General features: G+C 36.8%; 1 protein-coding gene across 1 annotated transcript in view; it reads right to left on the reverse strand.

The window, feature by feature from the left end:
• LOC150081582 (protein spitz-like) overlaps positions 1 to 16,692 on the reverse strand; it is a 104,760-nt gene that overhangs the window by 13,117 nt on the left and 74,951 nt on the right. The window contains exons 3-4 of the mRNA XM_090379439.1: positions 3,164 to 3,335; positions 1,215 to 1,276 (exon numbers count right to left, since the gene is read on the reverse strand). Of these exons, the coding sequence (XP_090235565.1) occupies positions 1,215 to 1,276; positions 3,164 to 3,335 (234 nt within the window). The remainder of the gene's footprint in view (positions 1 to 1,214; positions 1,277 to 3,163; positions 3,336 to 16,692) is intronic.

The following is a 16,692-nucleotide window of genomic DNA, read 5'->3' on the forward strand; positions in this document are numbered from 1 at the left end:
TCAAGCCTCCAAAAAGCAAAGTGGTGGTATTGCACCAGTTGGTACCCTTCTCACTTGGAAGTATCCCATCAGCATTGAGCTTGCTCAATGCTGATGGGATACTTCCAAATTGAGATGGGACACGCCTAATTTGTGTGAGGCGATATTTCCATCCTGAGAACACGGCGATCAGTCGAAAAGCGTTGTCTGCTTAAGAAAGGGAAAAGCTGTGAATTTTGCTTAATTTGTGTGCTCATCCAAATTTTTAATCATGATAATAATTTTTAATTGAGATTTTAATTATTTATTCTCGTAAGCGGTTTTCCGATTTTAATGATTTATTCTGACACAATGTCTTCTCACACTCATGATCTTTCTGAGTTGGTTTGATGTGTTTCGGGATCGTATGGGGCTCTCGGCTTTCGATTCCATTGCGCGTTGTATTAGTCATATTTCTTTGAGTGAAAGAAATCATTAAGTTATTTTATTCGTTACATTTGGAGAGCACTGACTGGAAGCATTCTATGCAAAAGATTGAGGTAATCTCTTCCTCTTTTAAATATACTGTAATAATGTAGAAGTTATTGAGCCTTGTAGCTCTGTGTTTTTACTAAGCATCAGCCAATATGATAAAATAAAGAAGGATTTCATACGCTAGGTCTCCATTTTATCAGGAACCACAAGGTAGTGGCACCTGAAACAACCAAGGGATATAGTTATGTTATTTTGGGTTTTTAGGAGCATTAGCAACTAAGGCCATATTGCTCCAGGATATGCGGTGGTCATTCCCTGACCTTTCCGTCATCCTCCGTATTTGGTGGTGACGGGCTCGAACCCCGGTCTAATCAAGAAGCATGTGCTACGCACTGCTGCTCCTTCCCACCTGGCTACGGAGGCGCCTCAAGGGATATAGCATTTCGATTATTGCAGGGGAAAACATTTCCTGATACCTGATCAGCATTATATTTTATTTCTCAGGGTTTCTGAGTGATGTGAGATAGTCATGACCCTTCAAATCAGTTGTGGATATTTCCCTTTGTATTTGGCACTGCACTTGTATATATTCCTCCCTTTCTATTTAGAAGGAATTTTTTTTTAAATAAAATATATATACATATTTTTTTTGGGGGGGGGGTTACTTTTTTATCAGGAAATGCATAAAACTTCAACACAGATATAATGTTTCTTATAAAATTAACATTATTTAAAATCTTTATCAAAGGAGGGGAGCTTACGTAAGTAAGAACCAGCCAAATCTTTAAACTGGCACCTGTCTCCAACGTAGCCGTCTGCGCACCTGAAAAGAGAAGTAATTCATTAATTTCCATATAAGAAAATATTTGTATGGTATATAATTAGTATGCAAATACTTAATAAATTGAAATTATTTAAATTTATAAATATCTATAAATTTAAATTTATATTAAATTATTTAATAAAATAATTAATTAAATAATTGAATTTGTAAGGAAATGTGCCACAATTATTATAAAATTCATATAAATCTCAGTTGTTCATTGTAGAATGGGTTTGATATTAAGTTTCTTAAGTCCTAATAAGTTCCTGGAAGCACGTGTGAGTGAAATAAAATCCATTTCTAGCATCTGCCATAATTTCTTCCAGACTTGTTCTTATACACTCATAAGCCAAAACATTATTATTATTAGCCATATGGTGTAAGGAAGTCTGAGGCTTATGCTGCACCAGCCAACAAAAAAAAAAAAAAATTCTGAATTACCCTGAGAGAGAGAGAGAGAGAGAGAGAAAAGTAGAAGGGAATCACCAAGAAAGAGAAGAATGATAATATCCAGCTCAGGACCCTGGGTGTGCCAAGCTCATACTCGCCAGATGCGAGCCCCTGGTGTTGGGTCAATGTTTGCCATGGTAACCACTTGCAACCAACCTACATGGCATCAATTTCATGAGATTGGAAAGTGTTCTCAGGTATCCTGGACCAGCTGGAATTCAGCAATGGAGCAAAGCATCGACATGAACTGACAAATGCTACATTACACAAGTGTTTGATGTCTGGGAATTTGGTGGCCAGGGGAGCGCTCTCTCTCTCTCTCTCTCTCTCTCTCTCTCATACACATTACAGGAATGTGAAACAAGATTATCTGAGTAATTTTTCTTTGGTTGTATTACTATTTTAAATCTTCTGACCGGTCAATGAAATTATCCTTGTGGGAATATAATAGTTTATTCTGCATTCCACCTTAAAATCCATTATCTAAACCTTGAAGTATCTACTGTTTTCTCAGATTTCAACCCTTGCACAGTACTAAGTACTATATGTTAGACCTTTTGCATTTGTAGTTTTCATTAAAAAAAAAGTACTGGTTTATTTGCTAGAGATCTTAATTGTGAATGATTTAAATGAATGACCAGTAAATTTATAGAAAAAAAAAAATATATATATATATATCATTTTAAAAATATTCATGCAAATTCAGATGTGGATGATGTCTATAATGAATAACACAAAAGTTTATCTAAAACTTTAAACTCTGAAAAGAGTTACATTTTCCTTGTAAATGTGAATATAAGGAAATTTACAATTATGAATGGTAAAAGCATAAAAACAGAAAAGTAGTTACTGATGTAAACAAATATAAACACTGTGCTTTCAAAACAGTGCCTTGCTTAACATTACAACTTTTATTAAAGTTGCTTAAATGAGATTGGAAAGTGTTCTCAGGTATCCTGGACCAGCTGGAATTCAGCAATGGAGCAAAGCATATGTCTTAATTAAATTATAACACTGTTTTAAGTGACATAATTGGTATTTATTCTCTCGATCTAAACTGTTTTATTAGTCATTATATTAATTTGTTTTATTATGCATTAATTAAAATTAAATTTATATTACTGGAATTAGTATAATAATGTAATTATTAATTAATTTTAACACCTCCCCTTTATAGTATAACGCAAACTTTCAGTAATTTTTCAAGTGTACCAGGGAACTAAAGGTGGACAAATTTTCAGTTAAATGAAAAGTTAGGTTTTTGATAATATTAACAAAATTAAAAGTCTCAAAACATTCACTTTGAAATCACATTGAAACAGATACTACACATACTTAAATATGTGTGTGTTCTTATAAAGAAACAAAGTTAACAAGTATATAAGATTACATACAAAATCTAAAATACACAAACTTTACAAAAAATTTATAACATACTCGCAACTATACTGGATTGCTTCTTCTATTCTTACAGAGAAACACGTGGCACCATTCAAGCAGTACCACTTAGCATAAGCTTCTGGACACTCATATGTCTGGAATGTTATGTTCGGCCTTGTTGTAGGAGATGGTGTTCGAGGTCTAGGTGTGGAGCGTGAAGAACATGATTCTAAAAAATTTTAAAGTAGATAATCATAAAAATAAATAATACCAATTATAATATACATTTTATATGCATGCATTTTAAACAATAAGTAATGTGATATATACCACACACTCATTAAATTATAAACAGATATTCAACATCAATATACAAAGAAAATAAGCTCTTATGTGCATTACAGGATTACAGAATACAGATGGTAGAGCATATACCCTACATAATTGATCTTCCCTTCATTTCCATTTTAGTGTGTGTGTATATATAGCACCCCTTCATTTCCATTTTAGTGTGTGTGTATATATAGCACCCCTTCATTTCCATTTTAGTGTGTGTGTGTGTGTGTGTGTGTGTGTGTGTGTGTGTGTGTGTGTGTGTGTGTGTGTGTGTGTGTGTGTGTGTGTATAAAAAATTACAGTAGTCTCCCATGTTGATAAGTTGAATTCCTCAATATCTCAAACTAAACTAATCCCACAGAACCAAAACTGTCATAGTGCTTTAAAATTCTCTTGGTTCTCTTGAATTGCATTAAATGCTGTTCTTGCTGACTGGACATTTCAGTAATACCATTCAAACTAAGTTAATGCAATATATTTTGTGCAGGGCTAAATACAAGCACAAGTGGGCACAGAGCACATCAGCATGTTCACTACATCAATTCACAAGATGTTCTCACTCACCCACTTTTACAAAATCATGCAACATCCTCTCAATAACTTGGAAATATTTACAACTACAGTAATTCTGCTTGTTTATGAAACTGTAGTGGCAGTTTCCTAGTGTTACATAAAAGATCCAAGTGTTACAGTACATATAGAAGAAGGTCACATCATGTGAATTTTGCCAATTCACATGACATGATTGTGCCATGTGAACTGGCAAATGAGCACCACCCGTTTCCTGTTTAGCTTGTTTTGGTTTTGATTTCATTTTCGGAGTAGGCCTATGTAAACATCAGTGAAAGTGTAAGCACTGTGCAGGATGACACCAAAGATAAAACTGTAAACTCTCAATCTCAGATAAAATTAAAATCATTCAAGCCTTAGAACTGGGTGAAAGAAAGTCTGCAATTGCTTTTGAATTTGGGAATCCACTTCATACATTCCCAACTTATCTAGTAAATAAAGATGCAATTTGGAAGAGGGCAGAACATACCTAAATCCTCAACAATAAGAAATAAATGTGAAGCACAAGTACAGACCAATGTATATTAAAGTGGTTTTCTCAATGCCAAGATAAGAACATTTATTTGTGAGAAGACTGGAAAAATTTGTTAAAGTTCTTAATCACGAAGAATTTAAAGAAGTTTTCCAGAAAAGCCTGTCTATTAAAGTAGTTTATCAGTATTTTGCTGAGAAAGGAACATTCCTTTATTAAACAGGACACTTATATCAACTAGAGCCAGCCATAGATTTCAGGAGGCCTGGCTGCAAGAATTAATATTTGGAATACCTGGTGGCCCAGGTTTATTTTTCCCCTTTGCATTCACCAAGGACCAGACCTACTCTCACTTTATCTAACAAATAAGGACACAATTTGGAAGCAGGGAGAATACCCAATTCCTTAGCAATAAGAAATGCAAATATAGACCAAACTGCACAAAAGTGGTTTTCTTAGTGCTGAGAAAAATGCACTCCTTTAAGTGGGACAAGATGGGGAAACATGGTTACAAGCAGCATCGTTTTATGCTAAAAATTTTAATTCTATAAAAGAATTTGTTGATTCCTTGGTTACACTACCAATAACTGCTGCATTCAGCAGCTATTGGTAGTGTTAAGGCAATGCTTTCTAATTCTTTGGCTAGCAAACATTTATTGTTCATCCAGACCCATTTTAGCTGGTTATTAGTTGTATAATCGAACTTTAAACAATGAGCTTTGCATTAAGGTTATTATTAGATTGATACCACTCTTATACCAAGTGAAATTTATAATATAATTTATTAGGCTGTTCGTCTACATTATTATACATTAAAGTGACATTTCAGGTATCTTACTGATACCCATCATCAGATCATACTGTTGGGGAAACAGAAAATAGAAAAGGTTACAAATTTTGAATATTTTAGAATATTACAGTTAAAATTACCAATACTACAATTACAATTACCAATATTACAACTATCAATATAATGATTACAATTCACAAATTACGATTCTAAAGTATTACATTTTGAATCAGTTACGATAAAAAACACGAAATCTAAGGTAAATAAAAAGAGATTAAATTCTTACCTGCTGACAGGCTCCTCTTGCCAATGCTTCCAGAAACCTGATGTGCATACTGACTCTAACCTTTTCTATTTTATTTCCAAACAGCATGATCTGATGACGGATATCAGTAAGATAGCCGAAACATCACTTTAATATACAGTAATGTAGGCGAACAGCCTAATAAACTATATTCATTTCAAGGGATATAAGAGTAGTATTAATATAAAATAACCTTAATGCAAAACAACCATGTAACATCATTCCCTAACTATATAGGATCTAAGTACGGACCAACCACAGTCCATCTCGTTTGCAACTTATTCCTACTATTACTTCTTCATAAAAATGTTCGGAATCTCAGCAAGCATAGGAAACAGCGAATCGAGGAAAAGAAAATAGACTAGATACAACTCCCTCTAGTCCACCTGCACACCAACCCTGACGTACAGAGTATGGGAGCAAAGATCACCCCAGGCTTCCACTACACAAGAACCCCGGATCCAAGTTAAAAACTTGGCACTATCCTATTGGCTAATGGAGTTAATCACTCACCTATAAATTAACTGCTGGCAGTTCCTCTTGCCTGTATGAGCATCAGGTTTCTGGTAGCATCGGCAAGAGGGATCTGTCAGCAGGTAAGAATTTAATCTCTTATATTTACCTTAGATTTCCTGTTTTCTATTGTAATTCAAAACTTTTCAATTCAAATTCAATTCAAAACTTAATACTTTAGAATCGTAATATGCAAATTATAATTTTAATATTGATAGTTGTAATTGTAATAATTTAGTAATTGCAATTGTAAAAATTTGGTAATTGTAACTGTAATATTCAAATTTTGTAACCTTTTCTATTTTCTGTTTCCCCAACAGCATGGTCTGATGATGGGTATCAGTAAGATTCCTGAAACGTCACTTTAATGTAATGTAGGCAAACAGCCTAATAAACTATATTATTAATTTCACATGGTAAAAGAGTGATATGAATATAATAATAACCTTAATGGAAAACAACCACGTAGCATCCTTCCTAACTATATTACAGCTTTGCCTTATTTTGTCAAGGTATATGAGATAACTTGCCAAAATAATACAAAGCTCGTTGTTTCAAGTTCGGTTATACAACTAGTAACTAGCTGAAATGGGTCTGGATAAAACAGGAATTTCTTTAAGCAACACAATTTGAGAGATGGAAAAAGTTCAGTTGCAAATTTCAACCATGCCTGTAGGCAAGGAAGAAGAAAATACAATAATAATGTTTTTGAAAAGAATAACCCCAGGGGCTCACATCTGGTGAGTAAGGGCTTGGCACACCCAGGGTCCTGAGCTGGATATCATCATTCTTCTCTTTCTTGGTGATTCCTTTCTACTTCTCTCTCAGGATAATTCAGAAATTTTTTTTGGCTGGTGCAGCATAACCCTCAGGCTTCCTTGCACCATATGGCTAATAATAATAATAATAATTCAGGTTTTCACACTTTAAGGAAAATACATGAATTTATAAATGGAAATGAACTTCCATTTCAAGTAGAGGCTTCAAAAGCTCACATTTTTAAATATATCCCAGTCACTTCTGTAGAAGTTGAAAGGTCATTCTCTGCATATAATATGATCTTGGATGATAAATGCCACAAATTTACAATGGACCTTTGAGAAATATATTATGTGTATTGTAACAAGAATTATTCCAGGTGTGAGTTTGAAAGGGAGGAAATTTAAAAAATATGTTAAAACTTTTAATAAACGGTTTTATTATTTTAACATGTTGAATTCAAAGAAATTGTGGTTCAATTAATTGTAATAAACAAGTAATAAATGTAAAAATTGTAGTGCATATATTAGCATTTTGGTCCATTTTTGACGCATATAATTGATTTCATGCACTAATCTGATGTCTAGTGGTGACATCACCTTTTATCTGTAAGAAATTTTTTAACTGAATTAAAAGAGCTGTAATATTTAGGCTATCAAATACAGCTTTGATGGTGGTATAAACAACTGTCATTTCCACTCTGGACTAAGGCATTAAAGTACTGAAGTTTGGCCTGCCAAAAAGTTGATGGTAGATCTACTTTATAGTGCATAATGGAATTGCTTTGGTTGTTGCAGGATAAGATGGTGTGTATGTGCAGTAGGATGGCTTTTTTCCAGCAGCTTTAGTAGCATGGGATACAATGGATATAAGTCTGTAGTGCTTCAGCTTGTGACTGACTTTTTTGCTGAGACAAGAGCATATTTGCTCCAGCTACTTTTATAGATGTATACAGTACAGTCCAAAAATTTTCATTTCAGCAGTTCCACAAGCCAAAGCTCACAAAATACATCTACAGAATGACATATATAAATTCCAGCTGTTCTTTGCTAATGAAAAACTTCAATCTCCAGGAAAAAAAACAAACCATGCTACTGTTGCCCATCTAACTTGGCCACGTGAAAAAAGCCTATAAAAATTCACCAGAATGTGGTGAATTTTAATAGTATTGCTAGTATGATATGTTCTTCATTTTTTTATGGATCAATCCAGCCATTTTAGTCCCTGGGGCAAGAATGAAAAATTGCACCCTCCACTAAAATATTTTTTTAAAAATTATTTTAAAAAATTTAAAAAAATTATTTAAAAATTTTTAAAAATGACTTATTTAAAATACATTTCTGGTACACGTTTTAATAAAAATAAAAGGATGACAAAAAATAAATAAAATAAAAACTGTTTAAAGTGATTTTTATTCACATAAGCAGTATTTATTATAAATACTGCTTATGACACAAGTAATTGAGGTTATAAAAATGACAATCATGGTGGGGTCCAGATTGCGATGCCGCGACAAAGATTTTCGTCTTGCAAAAGCAAGATGATAAACGGATTGGAATAATCAGAACATAAAATCTAAAACATTGGGCAATTATTTAATATTTCTTTTGGCGCCCCTTTCAGCTTTTAATCTGTGGCATGAGCCTCGTTCATCTGACCCTCGACACGGCTATGGATCCATCATCAACAAGAAAACGAAAGATTGGTGTGAACGCAGGTAAACTGTAATCGAAATCGACACTTGTACTGCCTTGTTTACCACAGCACAATCAGTGGTGGAAAAAAAAACGCCACCGCAGAGAGCGAGAAATCAGACGATCCGATGTCAATGGGTTTGGCAATGGACCCAACAGGATGCAAATACAGTTAATAATCACGCGGGGGGCCGCTTGCTATTGTAATAATTGTATAAATTATCTTTCCCCACGGGAAAAGACAATTTATACAATTTAGAGTTTCGCCACTGAGCACAGCATAAATATATCAGTGTGCTGCACTTTCTAATATTTATCATTCCGTAACAAATATAGGAAAAAAGATAAGAATTGGTACGCACCTCCCACTGTCTTCTAAAAGAAAATCGCCCTCCATTTATTAACTACTAGAACAGCAGTGCTCGTAAATCGAACACTACGCTTTCCGAGAAGGCTTCGGCGGCATAGTTACCGTATATTCCAACAAAAAAAAAAAAAAAAAAAAAAACATACTTTTAAAGGTCCAAAAATTATTCTAAACCCATCAGTTGACTTGCACATCTGGTACAAAACAAAAATCACCTTTCGAGCACTAAAAATTCGCAATATCGTTTTTTCTTCTGAAATAATCATTAGTACAAAACAACAGTACTATTTGCTATAAGTAAGATTTTCAATTTCTTATAGGAAACATGCTTCAATATTGACTGTTTTTAGAAAACAATTTGCATTACTGACAGCAAAGGAATGAGTCACTTATATTATCTAAGCCTCCCATGTATATATAAACAACATAAGAAAAATGCCTTGTCGTTAACTATGCCAGTATGTTTTGGTTTCGTGCCCTACATGACGAAGTACTGTATACGCTTTCTGATTTACTGTGAAGTGTAATAAAATGCGATGCGAAATTTTAAAATAAGCAGAAATAACTGAATTATAAAATAAACAGTGGTTCTTACAGGTCACTCGTACCCCACGAGTTACCTGTTTCCTGAACTCCATTTCGAGTGTGTGACCTCAGTGCTACCTGTCAAAGGAGAGCGTTGATTTAACGTGAAGGTAACAATAAATTGGGGAGAGAGATCTTCGTAAATGACTAATTAAAATGATAATATGATCATTTTAATTAATCATTTACGTATTATATGTGTGTGGAATGTCTGGCTAATTTCAGTTCATACCCAATCGAGTAAGTAGGTGTAAAGAAAGAATATAACAGAAATTCTCTGAGGAATTTAGTTTGTATTTCCATATTAGCTATTTCCGAGACTCTAGATAAGCTTTCTTCAAAGAACGTGGCACATAAAGCAATTTATTACCTAGCTCCTGTGATATATACACAAATTTTAAAAACTGCAATTAATCTGATAAATTAACTTGAAAGGTGGGGGAACTGGGGCATCGCCTTCCCATGTCCTGTCTTCTGTGTGTGCGTGACACCAACCCCGCCATCACTTTCCGGGAGGCAGCCACCCTTGATTCCGCACGTGCCGCTTATCCCTCACCTCTCTTCCTCCCCCTCCCCCCCACCTTTCTCGTATCCGGTGTGAGGTTGACACTAACCCACCATCTGGACTTTTGAGATCTCCTGTCGTCTATTATAAGTTAAAGAAAAGTTACCATGAACTCTCTACCTTGTAGTAGAGAGTTCATGGTAACTTTCCAAAGGAACTGCACAACTTGTGAATATTTGTGTGTCATTAAAGAAGTTGAAAGAGACAACCTTTATTTGTTGATAATGTTTTAGTTAGTTTCTTTGCTTAAATGTATTAGTGTAGGCCTTGTACAGATGTACTCGATTTGGGGGGGGGGGGGATTAAGAGTATTTCATTAAGATTAGCTGTAAGCGACGAACAGCGAGGTAAATAAGCGTCCCGAAGCGAAGAGTTAATTTCTGCGTCCCGTTTCCTTATTTTACAATGGAAATTTTAAGGATCAAAATTACGCTTTCATTATTTCCTGCCTACACCCCAGGCAAGGGCTAAAAAATACAGGGTGCGCCAAACGGCAACTTCACTTTTAACTTTTCTAGAAAAGTATATAAACATTATACTGGAAACAATATTTCTATTATTTAACAACTTCCCCCTGAACACACACATATAGTCTAGCCAAGCCATGTGTGTGCATATTAAGCTTCAAATGTTAGCTTCTTTCAATGCGTTAAAGCAGTATTTTGCTGGCACATATTTGCAAACTTTCCAACATAACGCAATTTTGATGATCGACTTTGGGGAATCCTTCAGTTATCTTTTTTTTTTTTTTTTAATATGTTTTCTAAGTACGAGGTTTTCTGTAATAGAACCATGGGGGGGGGGGGGAACTGGGTGGTTAAAATTTGCTGACTTCGGCAGTCACTCGATAGGATTTACGTCGCCCAACCCGCTTGTTTCGTAATATTTCGTTTAGAAATATCCTAATTTCGACGGTTGTTGTTGTTATTTGGTTTTTTTAGGAGCATTAGCAACTAAGGCCATATTGCTCGGGGATATGCGGTGGTCATTCCCTGAATGACCTTTCCGCATCCTCCGTATTTGGTGGTGACGGGCTCGAACCCCGGTCTAATCAAGAAGCGTATGCTACGCACTGCTGCTCCTTCCCACCTGGCTACGGAGGCGCCAATTTCGACGGAACAGTGCAAAAGTACCATATTGCATTAAAAAAATGTATCCTAAAAAGATATTTTTTAGGATAAGCAAAATCTTTCCTCGTTGATAATAGTGTATGAAGTACTTATATGAAAGATGGACGGTAAGTGGTTTAATATAGTAAAAGATTAAACTACCAAAAAACAACTCTTATTCCGCAGATTTATGAGTTAAGTTAATTTTGAGGTGATCAATTGCTTAATTGATCACCTTAAACCTAACAGCAAACTTAACCGTACTAATGAACTTTAGAGATATTACCGAAATTTGATTAATCACTGATTCCATTATCTCACCATTATAAATGAGCGAGGGATTTACACTTCTCATTGGGGATTGATATGACCCATTATGTACATGTAGAGTTGAAGAGAGTTTGGACCTGCCCCCAATATAAGGACTTCCGGCTCAGACTCTTCAAGAAAATTCAGAACAATCCACAGCACAATGAACATCTGCTCCTGCAGGCAGAACTTAACTATGCTGCCTTTGCACACTTGACTTGACTTGGCCTCCAAACGGAACTCTAATTTACTGACTTACGCAAACCCCCTACTCAAGTAGGAACACATGCTGATACTACTACTACTGTAGTGAGGGGTCATCACAGCTGTAACCCCACCTGAGATAGGATCTTGCTGGCACTTCACTAGTGTGGGATGATACTCCCGCTGGCGCCTCCACTCGGAGCGGGATCAACCCTTCTTGAAAACCCCAGCAGAGATAGGATATATACAGCTAGCACTATGCCATGGGGCTAGATTTCTTCTTGCAAACTCCTTCTGGGGTAGGATTTATTGCTGACACTGTACTACAGTGTGGGATATTCTTGCAAATTGGCCTCAGAGGGCACTCACATGGAAGCACCTGCTTTCCATGACTTTACTCCTGGGGCTTGCCCCATCCCTCCTTTCGCCTTACAATAAGGTGGGCCTTCTTCCCTGTGGCCTACTGCTTTGAACCCTTTATTTTTTTTTCAAATTTGTTATTTTTTATTATTGGTACCTGTTCAGAAAGCTCAGGCGACCCTGGCGGGAACTAGCCAAAGAATGACAGTTCCCACCGCCTAGATCACCTCCTCGTTGTGATAGTCGGGCAACGTGAGGTCCCACTACGGACCCTGCTGCTAAGTAGAAAGAAGAATAGAACTGTACAAAAAAAAAAAAATAAAATAAAAAAAATATATATATATACACACACACTGTACTCGCAATTATGACATTCACAGAGGTCTGTTTACTTCACAACAGTACCGACGGCGCAGTTGTGAGAAACCATCGGTGGCGCCTTACCCTCAGCACTATGACTGTTCGAATGTTTGTTTGTTATTTGGTTTTTAGGAGCATTAGCAACTAAGGCCATATTTCTCCGGGGATATGCGGTGGTCATTCCCTGACCTTTCCACGTCCTCCGTATTTGGTGGTGACGGACTCTAACCCCGGTCTAATCAAGAAGAGTGTGCTACGCACTGCTGCTCCTGCCCACCTGGCTAAAGGCGCCTTTACGCTTATAACGCACCGATTTGCCTTATTTCTACATTTCTTTACAACACTCGGGGCGCCCAGACTGTTCGAATCTTTTACAGAGCACTGTTTGATTACAGAGAATAACGGCGGAGTCGTCCTACATGTCATGTCCATGTTTGCATCTACTGTTTTGCATACCTTGAATCAACTGCTAATCCATTCCTCCAAAACTGGGTAGGATTTCAGCGGTCTCTCATCACATTTCCGGAAGTACCATACCAAATTAGCTCTCACCTTTTTTCATCTTTGCAGGGGACTCTAGCCTGCCGCGCAACATTTCCTTCTTTTCCTGGGTCCGGGTGGGCTTCCAACCCAGGACTATCCCAAACTCTTCACCCTTTCTTACTCAACTGGAAGATGCCTTCTTTCTTCATCTTCCCTTTTTCTTATCCACTTTAACTCTCCCTCCCGCCAACTATTTCTCTACTCTCACTTTTGTGGGGGGAAGATCCCCAACATAGAAAGCTCAGATGCTCTGTGTTGGATTCAGCCGGAGTTCATAGTCCTCTACTAACTGGCCCACCTCCAGGTGATCATGACGGACAACGTGGGTTTCCCTGCTCTAGCCGGATTGCCCCAGGGCAGCTAAACTGCCACAAGAACAACACAACACTATAACCCTACAAATGCTAAGTATAGTTATTGACATAGTACTACAACAGATTCTAGAAGTAGGTTACTAGAAGAATTCAAAAATAGTCATTGTATTTATTGTTAATCGGCCAAATGATCACACAACTTATTATAGTAGCACTGGTCAATTCAATATAGACGTAGTAGTGCTGGGTTAAGTAACTGTCTGTGTTAATAATTGGAGAATCAGTCCTGAGTGGACGTGTAGTGATCACAGAGCCATTACCTTTAACGTAAGGGTCTCATCTATTTGCGATTATAACCAGTACGGTGAACAATACTTTATAAGAATAAGAATTTCGTCGAGTGGCCTATTTTTGTATCATCCATAACGGCTGATTTTCCATCACATAATTGGAGTATCATTGAATCAACGGCAACTAATTATCTTGTTAATCTACTGGGCCAGTCTTTACTAAAAGCTTCTTATAAATCATCAAAAAAGAAGATTATAACACGAAACAGTGCGCTTGGTGAAGATATAAATTAACAGTTATGCGTAAGTCTGTTCGCCATTCTAGGAAACAATACCAACTGTATTGGTCATTACCTGAAATAGCACCTTTTTATAATGAGTATTTGCGAATTAAAAACAGTTATACAAAGCAATAATAGACGCAAAAAGCCAGATATAGACGGAATTTGTAACTGCCAGCAACACATATCCATGGGGGTTGTTATATCAAATCTCGCGAGACAATATTCATACTACTGATATATTCTCAACTTCTACAGAAGAGACTTCTGGTTGGACTGATTCTATTGAAGCTATTGTAAATAGATTGTTTCCAGTAGATGATCCTGAAAAAAAGATTTGGATTTTCATATGACCACAAGATTTACCAAACAGAACTATGACCCACAAATGAATTCTGACCCTTTTACTATGGAGCAAATGAAATCAATTTACACTTATTGTAAATAAATGCCCAGAGCATTTATTTACAACATACGTCTTACTATACAACAAATGTCTTACTAATGGTTTCTTTCCAGAAGTATGAAAAATTGCCTTTTTAAATTAATCACGAAGCCAAATAAACCTTTGTTATACCCGATCATAGTGACCAACTGCCCTTTTGGCCAATCTAGGGAAAATCTTGGAGCGCTTTATGATGTTAAGAACTATGCCGGTGTTAACATGATTTCCTCAAAACACGATTTTCAGTTTACGATCTTGCGAGGACGCTTTAGTGGACTATGTCTTATGCTGAAAACTCTAGTACCAAATATGAACTTGCAATGCAATTTTGTACACTTTGAGGGGCCCCTTCGGTGTCTGCAGAATGCTGATTGTTCTAGAAAGCTTTATTTATTAGACAGAAGCCATTTCTTTGATATACACCGATGAGCCAAAACGTTATAACCATCTACCTAATATGATGTTGGTCCTCCATATGCAGCCAAAACAGCTCGTACCCGGCGAGGCATGGACGCTACAAGATTTTTAAATGTGTCTTGTGGTATCTGGTACCAACACGTAACTAGCAGATCCTTTAACTCCTGTAAGGTCCGTGGTTGAGACGCCGCAGATAGGAGTTGCTGTTCCAACAGAAACAACAGACGGTCGATGGGATTGATGTCTGGGGAATTTGGAGGCCATGCCAATACCTGGAAGTCTTCCTCATGTTCCACGAACCAGTCTCGAACAATCCGGGCGGTGTGGCATGACTCATCATCCTGCTGAAAGACGGCACCACCAAAGGAGAAGACCGTTGACATGAAAGAGTGTACCTGGTCAGCAATGATGTTTAGGTATGTAAAGTGTTTTCAGTGTTTAATGGCATCAGGGGTTCTCCCATCTCCGCGTTGCTTTCATTGTCGGTGTGCCAGTTCACTGGAAAGGCCAGAGATTTAAAAGTGTATGGATTGTGGAAGTGGGGTGTTTTGTACCATTGTTCCTCTGGCTATTTAGCCGCTGGACCCCTGCTGAAGCCCATCGTTGCCCACTTTCGTCCCATGGAGGCAGACCAGGTAACCAGCAATTTAAGTTTACTCTGGCAGGTCCTGCCACCTAATTTCCTCAGATTTGAGTGGCTAGGACCTAAAAAAAAAAAAAAAAAAAAGGTGGTGTAGAGCCCAGTGAGTGAGAACCAGATTGGCTGCTGGGGGTACACCTGAGTAATATCCGGGATGAATTTCTAGGTTGTGTGTCTGTTAGGAGAGTCCGCACCTCGGGACTGCAAAGTCTGCTGAAAGTGTGTGGTTATGCGGTTTTTCTCCGTGTTGCTGTTATTGGTCGGTGTGTGTGTGAAGTCATCATTTAATCTTTTAAGAAGCAAGTAACTAGAGGATGCCCGCAGGGTTCTGGGCTCCTTAGTTTGGAATATGGTTTTACAAGAATGGTTACAGAGTCAATTTGAACATTGTAAAGTTATAAGCATTTGCTAATGAGTTTAGTTTTCATTCGAGGAGGAGAATCTCTAGTAACTTTGAAGGAAAATGCCAGTCTTGCAAGATTTACATCAATGGTCAATTAATAACAAATTAAAAATTAATCCAGGAAAAACTAAAATGATGCTATTCAAGACAGTTCGATTTTAACCGTCCGGCTCAAATTAAAATTAACTCGTTTCCTAGGGTAAAGGAAAAAAGGATTTTGGGGTAATGATAGACCATAAGTTAAGCTTTTATCCGCATTATTATTTATCTAAATAATTAGATTATCAAAATCAGATTGGGAACTGTCCAGGAAAACATTAATAGCTTATTACAATCTTTTTTTTCCCCTCTCTCGATAGCTGCCTATGCTGCAGGTACATGGTATCGTAGGGTGACTCTTGTTAGGTACGTACAACAGAAAGTTACAGTCTATACTTCTTGTTACACAGCAGGTAGAACTGTTTCCACATAAATCAGCACTGAAAGTATTGGTTGGGTCTATCCCTCAGGATTTGTTTGTTATATCGCAGTCTTAGTTACTACATTAAAAACAGATTGAAAGGACGTGTTCAACCACACAGACAGATTTAAAAAAAAAAAAAAAAAAAAAAAAAGTGTTGGAACGATTTGATCAACATATGCCAGATAAGATGGGATATTTCGATGCCTCACTTAGCACGGGTTTCACTATAACACGGTTTTCAATTCAGTTCAAGTCAAAAATTTACTGTACATAAAAAAACCTCATTCAATAGCCTAGACACGTACTCTACTTATACGCTGCGTTGTCGTAGTCTAGGTATGCGTACATATATGCTGCAGTGACAACTATTGTCTTACATGCACATGTGCCAATAGCTCCCCTCGGGCAGTCAGCAGCAACGTGCAACAGTGTTCAATATTCTGAATTCCATCCTGACAAGACAACATGATAGCATTTCACAATTTATTTTTTA

The sequence above is a fragment of the Mastigoproctus giganteus genome, chromosome 8, assembly GCF_048544385.1.
Source record: "Mastigoproctus giganteus isolate SK-2022 chromosome 8, ASM4854438v1, whole genome shotgun sequence".
In the NCBI taxonomy this organism is placed as follows: domain Eukaryota; kingdom Metazoa; phylum Arthropoda; class Arachnida; order Uropygi; family Thelyphonidae; genus Mastigoproctus; species Mastigoproctus giganteus.